This window comes from Mirounga angustirostris, unplaced genomic scaffold (genome assembly GCF_029215605.1).
Source record: "Mirounga angustirostris isolate CCGP_5_RB_7025 unplaced genomic scaffold, mMirAng1.0.hap1 SCAF_13, whole genome shotgun sequence".
NCBI classification, from domain to species: domain Eukaryota; kingdom Metazoa; phylum Chordata; class Mammalia; order Carnivora; family Phocidae; genus Mirounga; species Mirounga angustirostris.
In genome coordinates, this window is record NW_026991721.1 from 88,293,535 (window position 1) to 88,302,020 (window position 8,486).

General features: G+C 56.2%; 1 protein-coding gene across 1 annotated transcript; it reads left to right on the plus strand.

Annotated features, from left to right (window-relative positions):
- The first annotated feature begins 748 nt into the window (after positions 1-748).
- LOC123856562 (kin of IRRE-like protein 3) lies at positions 749-7,476 on the plus strand. Its single transcript, XM_054512194.2, has 4 exons — positions 749-864; positions 2,469-2,578; positions 6,174-6,260; positions 7,030-7,476. Exons 1-4 carry the CDS (start codon positions 768-770, stop codon positions 7,471-7,473), a joined length of 738 nt encoding a protein of 245 aa, XP_054368169.2. The 5' UTR covers positions 749-767; the 3' UTR covers positions 7,474-7,476.
- The last annotated feature ends 1,010 nt before the right edge of the window (positions 7,477-8,486 follow it).

Below are 8,486 nucleotides of genomic sequence, written 5' to 3' on the forward strand. Positions count from 1 at the left end.
TTGCCTAGCTGGAGTTCTGGGCCCCTCGAAGACAGGGCTACCAGGATACCTGGGGACTGGCCTGGGAGGAGAAGGAGCAGAACTGGGGGTGGGGGGCCAAGGAAAAGGAGCATTTCTCCTTAGAGAGGTGGGGGGTGAGCTGCGATCCTGACCGCCCCCCTTGCAGCTAAGACTTGGGCCTCTGGCAGCTACTACCCCGATTCCCGGCAGGCCCGTGAGGACAAGCTGCCTCAGGCCTGAGAACTCTCTAAAAGCTGGTGGTCCATGTCCATCCTCTGCACCTGGGAACGGGAAGAGAAGGAGAGCACAAACCAGGCAAACAAGGGAAGTGACCGTAGTCGTTTTTCAAAAAAAAAATAAAAAATCCAGGACTTTCTACTCTCCAGCCCACGCATGATAGACTATTCCTGGTTTAGTACAGAAGGGAGCTAAAGGGTACCCCAGCCTTGCTTCTCATCTCCAGGTAGCCCTCCCTGGCCCTCCCCTCCCCGTATCTGCTTGCCTCCCTCCCCACCCACCACTGCTCCCCTCTTCCCCAGTCCCTCACACGCCCTCCTCGGTGGAGGTGACCCCTGTTGGAACTCTGCCTGGGCCTGCCCAGGCCCCACTCCCACCCCTCCCCAGGCACTTCCTAGGAGGGCCTGAGTGCAGGTGTCTGGCCCCAGGGGCTGCCCCCGAGGAAACTGGGGAAGGCCCTCGTGGGGAGAGTGGGCTGTCCCCGATTTCCCATCGGCTGTGCCTGCTTCTCTCCCACAGAGTCTGTACCGATGGCCGTCATCATCGGGGTGGCCGTAGGAGCTGGTGTGGCCTTCCTCGTCCTTCTGGCAACCATTGTGGCCTTCTGCTGTGCCCGCTCCCAGAGAAGTACGGGAGGGAGACCCGGGATCTCAGGGAGGGGGACAGAGAAAAAGGCCAGGCTTAGACTGCTCCGGAGAGCAAGTAAGCAGGAGTGCCGTGAGCAGGGGGCCCTAACCCGCTGGGGTAGGGATGGGGTCTTTGGCATCTTCTTACGTGCAGTGCTTTGCGTGGTGCGTGGCACGTAGTGGGCACGCAACTGATGTGGAACTGGACGGAAGTGAGCTTCGTCTGCCAAGGCCGTCGGCCAGCACTTGGGATTGAGCACCTATGGCTGGATGGAACCGTGGAGAACTCTGGGAGGGGGTTGGGGGAGAGGTGGCTTGATCCTTGCGCTCCAGGTTCTGCTAGTCTAACCAGAGAAGTAGGTCAGCCACACGGAGGGGGAGAAAAGCCCTCAAGGAGTCCCTCTGTGAAGACTTTTAAAGGTCTGCAGTCACTAGCGATAAAATTCTGGTGCCCGAGCACTCTGGAGGAATCACGCGGCCCTGGAGTTCCAGCCCGAGCGCAGCTCTGACGCTAGTTGTCACGGGCGCGATGCGCGGAAGTATAAACTGGGAGGACTGCGTGAAGGACACCAGTGGGGACGCGGGCTTCTAGCCCCGCCTTTTTCTGCCACCAATGGGGCTCGCGCTTCTAGCCCCGCCCTTTTTTGCCACCAATGGGGGCTCGGGCTCCTAGCCCCACCTTTTTCTGCCACCAATAGGGGCTCAGGCTTCTAGCCCCGCCTTTTTCACGCGAGTCTGGGCAGGCCGCAACTGTTCCCGGCCTCGGTTTCCTTGCGTGTAATAGTAAGGGATTGCGTGATGAGACTTTTATGACCCCACTGGCTCTAACGTTCGATGATCCTAAGGCACAAGATGAATAATCAGAGGAAGCCGACTCCCTCCACCACTTGGATGTGTTAGAAGAAAGCGGGGTGTCCCCAACTAGGTCTCCTCCACCCCAAGCCTAGCAGCCATGGCTCTCCTGCTTGCCCCCGGTGATGTGGTCTTGGAAGCTCCCTGACCACCCTCTCAGTGGAAATCATAGGGGAGCATGTTTTAGCAAGAGTCTTCTACAGAGCTCCCTGACTCTCAATCAGCTGCCTCCCCTAGAAGCCTGTAAAGTCTCCACCACCGAAGCATTGACCCAAGAGCTGGACCGCCACGTGTCAGGGATGTGTCTGCTTTGGGCGGGGGATGGACCATGGGACCCCAAAGCCCCTTCTGACAGTAAGATTAGCGATTCTCTGAATGGAGAGAGAAGAGCCTGGTAGAGTAGGCCAGGGAAGACTTCTAGAAGGAAGATAAAAAGGACCTAGCTCTGTGAGGCAGATGAACGGATGAGGATGGCCTCTCAAGCCAGGGCAGCAGAGTGGAAGGCTGAGGTGCACCTAACACGACCCACAGAGAAAGAGAGCTGAAGCCCCAACAGCCCACAGCACATCCAGACAGGTGTTCTACTGGGGTGGGCGGCGGGGGGGCGGGGGGGGGCTGGAAGCTACTGAGTTCAGGGGCTGGAGGGTGAACCCTGGGGGCGGAGGTGGGGGGAAGTGGGGGCTTGACATCTCAGGCCCTGACGCCTGAGGATGGACTGAACCTGTCATCTACACTTTCCTATTTTACGTCCAGATCTCAAAGGGGTTGTGTCGGCCAAGAATGACATCCGAGTGGAGATTGTGCATAAGGAGCCTGCCTCTGGCCGGGAGGCTGAGGAACACCCCACCATCAAGCAGCTGATGGTGAGAATGCCATCTTATCCCCACCCCATCCCGACCTCTGTGCCCCGAAGGTCCTGGTCCCAGAGGCTTCTTGGTGGCCTGGATGCTCCCGAGAAGCAGAGCATCGGTCAAGATGTGCCCTCCCCCCATAATAGGTCAGGCACCCACTCTCCGCCAACGAAGAGTTATTGTCTGTCTGCTACATTGCACTTGGTGTTCTGGGAGACTCAAAGCCATCTAAGATGCCGTCCCAGCTTTCAAAGAACCTGACTGTTCAGTAGAGAGACAACACATGCATAAAGTGCCATAATATGTTGTCACTTAGTACATAATTCTATACACACATGAATATGATAGATATTCAGTACATGCCCTGCCCCTCCCCCAAAGCCAGCCCCAAAAGTCTACAAGAAATACAGGTTCCTCTTCAGGAACCGGAGTACTTACCAGAAGCAAACTCATAACTTCACTTCTTCAGCAAACCTAAGCCTGCCCCTCCTCTTCCAGATTCCTGTTACTTGACCATAATCCACCCAGCTGTACAAGCAGGAACCTGGGAAACTGTGCTAGAAAACTCTAGGGCATACTATGTCATGGTTCAAATACCTTGAGGGAGTAGCAGCAAGCCCGGGGGTGAAGAGCAGGGAGCCTGCCTGTGCCTCAGTCTCCCCACCTGTGAAGTGGGGATGAAAGTCATAGCGCACAAGGCCGTGGTGACGGCCGAATGAGTAAACCCATAAAGGGCTTGGAGCCTGTAGAACACAGTAAGTGCTCAGGACATGTTAGCCACTGTGTGGCTGTAAAATCACCCTTTCCCTTATCTGTCTCCGCTCTGGTGAGCAAGCTGCCTTGTTCATCCCCGAGACTCGAAAGACTCGCAGCCCCTGGTGGAAGCTCACCAACGTGATTGAGCTGAACTGACATTTTCCTCACCGGGTCTTTTTCTTTCCAAATTTCATTCTCTGGTCCTTTCAGTTCCACTTCAGAAACTTTCTCAAAATGTGTGCCCTTGCCCCTGTCCCCTTATGACTTCCCCAATGGGGCCTCATCGTGGCTCCCTGGACTAATACTACAGCCTAATGGTCTCACCACCTTTTTTTTTTTTAACCACCTTATTCAATCCACCCTCCAGAGTCCCACAAAAAGGGTCCTTCTAGAATGCAAATTGGATCCTGTTACTATCCTACTTAAAATCCCTCAGTGGCTCCCCCTGTCTACTAGATAAAGTCCAACCACCAAGCGTGTCATCAGGCCCTTCATGGAGAGGTGGCAGCTGCTGGCCTTTCCAGCCCCATCTTCCTACTAAATGGACCCGGCCCTCCAGACATCCCAAAAACTTGCTGTTCCCAGCTTTTGAGTCTTTTATACCTCTGAGGCTTTACACAGGCCTGTTGAGCTTGCCTATTAAATTTCACATTTTCTGGGCACCTGGGTGGCTCAGTTGGTTAAGCGACTGCCTTCGGCTCAGGTCATGATCCTGGAGTCCCGGGATCGAGTCCCACATCGGGCTCCCTGCTCAACAGGGTGTCTGCTTCTCCCTCTGACCCTCCTCCCTCTCGTGCTCTCTCTCATTCTCTCTCTCGCAAATAAAAAAAAAAAAATTTCACATTTTCCTAGGAGAATCAGCTCAAATGTCACTTCCTCCATCATTGTCCATGCTTGTCCCTCCCCCTCTGCTGGCAGAGCTACACACTTCCTGCTCTCCTCAAACATGTTGCGTGCTCCTCTTTTATAGAGCATTGCTGGATTACACGTCAGCTCCCCAAATATCTCAAAGTTCCAGAAGGGCACATTCCCAAATCTATGCGTGTCTGTTTCCCCCAGGCCAAACACAGTGCCTGACACAGGAGAGCAATTAATCTTACAAGAGTGGAAACCAGAGCCTAGATCCAAGAAGGAATGGATGTCTCTGTAGATGAGCTTCATCAAGGCTGGTGTGGAAATATCCTGACCTGTCCTTCCTCCCAAAAAGGACTTTGAATTCCCTCCCATTGGGACATCCTGATTGCCTCAGAGTGTCTGCACACCCTGTAATCCAAACCCTTGAGAAAGAGTGGGCGTCACTCAATAGTCAGTTAAGAGGGTGTGTGGGGCGCCTGGGTAGCTCAGTTGGTTAAGCGACTGCCTTCGGCTCAGGTCATGATCCTGGAGTCCGAGGATCAAGTCCCGCATCGGGCTCCCTGCTCGGCAGGGAGTCTTCTTCTCCCTCTGACCCTCCTCCCTCTCATGCTCTCTGTCTCTCATTCTCTCTCTCTCAAATAAATAAATAAAATCTTAAAAAAAAAAAAAAAAAAGAGGGTGTATGAGGTTGGGTCGGGGGAGGGACCCTGGCAGAGGGACCTGCTGGGAGCCTCCCCTCCCCCACTCCCTCCACCCCCTGGCCCCTGAAAGGCCGCAACATTGATGAGAGGCAGGCTTAGAAGTTAAATCTGGTGGGAAAGCCCTCCAATTCAGGCAGACACAGAACATTTACCGGAGCCCAACCGGAAAAAAGCAGCCTCAGTGAGGGTGAAACAGAATGGAAATCCTCTGGCTGATGCCATGAGACTCCAAAAAGAGACCAAGAAAGTGAGTCACAAGGGAGAAGAAACATCCCAGCTCAGAGAGTGGGTGGGAGGCTGTCCTAGATCATGTCATATGCAGAAGTGCCACCCGGGAAGCATCTGTGTGCCACAGGATAAGTGAGCGTCACTGTGGTTATCCAGATTCATGTACCCACCGTGTGCCAAGCATGCTTGATTTTCCACCTTCCATCTAACTGTTACTTTCATGTTCAGTGATCGAGAGCTATGCCATTCCATTCATTCATCCAACACAAACATAACGTTTGCAACAGCCCTATGGTCTATCAGGCACTGTGCTAGGCATGACAGATTAAAACAGTTACCTGTGATTTCACCCCAAAAGCATTTTGGTCAATGACCACAATAGACAAGGTGCCGTGCCAGGTGGATTGGGGACCCAAAGAGAAGCTGGAAGTGATCCTTGCCCCGAGGTTCTTTGGCCTCTGTTAGGAAGGTAACATTTAGTACATCGAAGCCATTGCTATGAATAACAGGTGTGGCCCACGTTGCCGGCATCTCACAGGTAGTCCTGCACTGTGATTCTTTCCTAAGACCTTCACGGAGCCTAGCACTGGGTGATGAGCTGCCCTGCTGGGACCCCAGCCTGTGCCCTCTGAACCCAGAGGTTCTGTAATTATTTGTCTACAGACCCAGCTCCCTGTTGTGTATAGCTCTATCTTAATGTCCCTCAATGTGTGTATGCCTGGCCCAAAATTCAGTAAATGCTCAATGAATTGAATTGAATCATCCAAGTGAGATCTCTGGAAGTCATGCCCTAGCCCAAGGGAAGAAAGTGTGGACTTAGCATACTGCACCCCCGCCCCCCCCCACACACACTCTTCCTGTCTCTCCCTGTCTCTCAGGACGGGGATCCAGGAACAATGAGGACATCTGGGATCTCCCCATGCCCCCATGCCAGCCAGGGAAAGGAGGTGGGGAGGGGGAGACAGAGATGGCAAGCTTCTTTTGAGTTCATTTCTCTATCTTTTCCTTGGGGGAAGTGGACACTTAGCCCACCTCCAATCCACTGAGCAGCCATTTTCGGGTTGTAGATGGACCGGGGTGAATTCCAACAAGACTCAGTACTGAAGCAGCTGGAGGTTCTCAAAGAAGAGGAGAAGGAGTTTCAGAACCTGAAGGTAAGAATAGCCACAGGCTGGAAGTCACAGCTGTGGAATCCTGACTTCAGCCCTGACGCCTTAAGGCCCAGATCCAGAAAACAAGGACGGGCAACGAGGGGGCCAGAGGTCACCTTGAGGACAGGTGCCTATTCTCTCTCTCTCTCCCGGAGGTGGGACGCTCACCTGCCCCAGGAGGCGGGAGAGTGAAGGCTGCGGCCCCACGGTCTTCCTCTCCCACAGCTTCCTCACAAACACCGTTTTTATTTTTTTTTTATTTTATTTTTTTTTAAAGATTTATTTATTTATTTATTTGAAAGAGAGAGAATGAGAGAGAGCACATGAGAGGGGGGAGGGTCAGAGGGAGAAGCAGACCCCCCGCCGAGCAGGGAGCCCGATGCGGGACTCGATCCCGGGACTCCAGGATCATGACCTGAGCCGAAGGCAGTCGCTTAACCAACTGAGCCACCCAGGCGCCCACAAACACCGTTTTTAAATTAAGTAGCCATGTTCTGGGCAAAAACACAAAAACCCTTCAAGTTCGGCTTCGCCGCCGCCTTTGCCCCGGCCCGACCTAGTGCCACGTGGCGCGTGGAGCGCCCCCTGCCGCATGCCCTCGGCCTCTCGCCCCCCCCCCCCCCCGCGGCCGCCGCAATCCCCGCCCGCCCCTGCCGCCTTCCAGCCGCCGGCCCGAGCCCGCCGTTGTCCCCTTCCTCCCCGTGCCAAGGAGGACCGCCTCGAAAGGCTGTGCCCGCCGGGTGACGCTGCTCTCGCTCTGGCCCCCTCCCAGGACCCCACCAATGGCTACTACAGCGTGAACACCTTCAAAGAGCACCACTCGACCCCCACCATCTCGCTCAGCAGCTGCCAGCCGGACCTGCGCCCCGCGGGCAAGCAGCGCGTGCCCACGGGCATGTCCTTCACCAACATCTACAGCACCCTGAGCGGCCAGGGCCGCCTCTACGACTACGGGCAGAGGTTCGTGCTGGGCATGGGCAGCTCGTCCATCGAGCTCTGCGAGCGCGAGTTCCAGAGGGGCTCCCTCAGCGACAGCAGCTCCTTCCTGGACACGCAGTGTGACAGCAGCGTTAGCAGCAGCGGCAAGCAGGACGGCTACGTGCAGTTCGACAAGGCCAGCAAGGCCTCTGCCTCGTCCTCCCACCACTCCCAGTCCTCTTCCCAGAACTCCGACCCCAGCCGACCCCTGCAGCGGCGGATGCAGACTCATGTCTGAGGATCCCAAACCGGCGCTGGGGGGGGGGGGGGGGCTGGGGAAGCGGGGGGGGGGGGGCGGGGAGCATGCCACCTTCTGGCTCTCCAGAGACTGTGGGTGCTTTGCAGAGGACCCCAGAACCGGCCGCCTCCAGGACAGCACCCCCCCCTCCCCCGCCGCCACCCGTGCCTCTGCGACCGCCCTCCTCGGAAGCCCTGATCAAGCACAAACCCGGGTCCCCAGCTGCAGCGTGCCAGAGGCGGGCGGGGGCGGGGGGGGGGGGGGCGCGGTCGGAGGATGCAGCTGAGTGCGCTGTGCTCGGTGCTGGGCCCTCCGGTCCGGCCCTTTCCTGGAGGCCCTCCCCCTACAGGCACTCGAGGCAGCTAGAACTTTGCTTTAATGAAACTGCCGTCCACTCTCCGGCCTCCCCCTGCGCTCTACCCCTTGCTGCCCACAGCCCTACCCCTGTACCTATTATCCTCCACAATGCTGGGGAGAAGGAGGGTGAAGCGCGTCCCAGCACCAGGCTGCCCCCCCAACCCCCCCCCAGCGCCCCCTGCTGCTCAGAGCCCAGACCCTGGATGCTGAGAAGCCAGAAATGGCCCCAGAGCATCTCTCCCGCCACACTGGCCGTGAGCCCACCCCCAATTTGTTCGGTGTTTTGTGTCCATACTCTTGCAGTTCTGTCCTTGGACTTGAGGCCTCTGAACTCTGAGGTGGGACTGGCCCAGTCGGAGACTGGTGTCCTGGGAGGGAGAGGGAGGGGTAGGAGGGAACATGGCCGCACCTGGGGAACCTCGCCCAACACTCCCCTCGCCAGGCTGTGCAGTTCAGAGCCTCCCCAGCCACCCCTGCTTCCTGTACTGTCCTCTTGCCCTCCAGCACAATCGGGGTTAATATAAGTGTGAGAGTTTCTCTGGGCCGGGGTTCTTCCAACAGTCATTGCAGAGAGTGTTTCCTGGAGCACGTAGGGCTTAAGGGGACTAGAGGTCAGGTCTTTAAAATGATGAGACTTGCCTTCTCAGCTGCTGAAT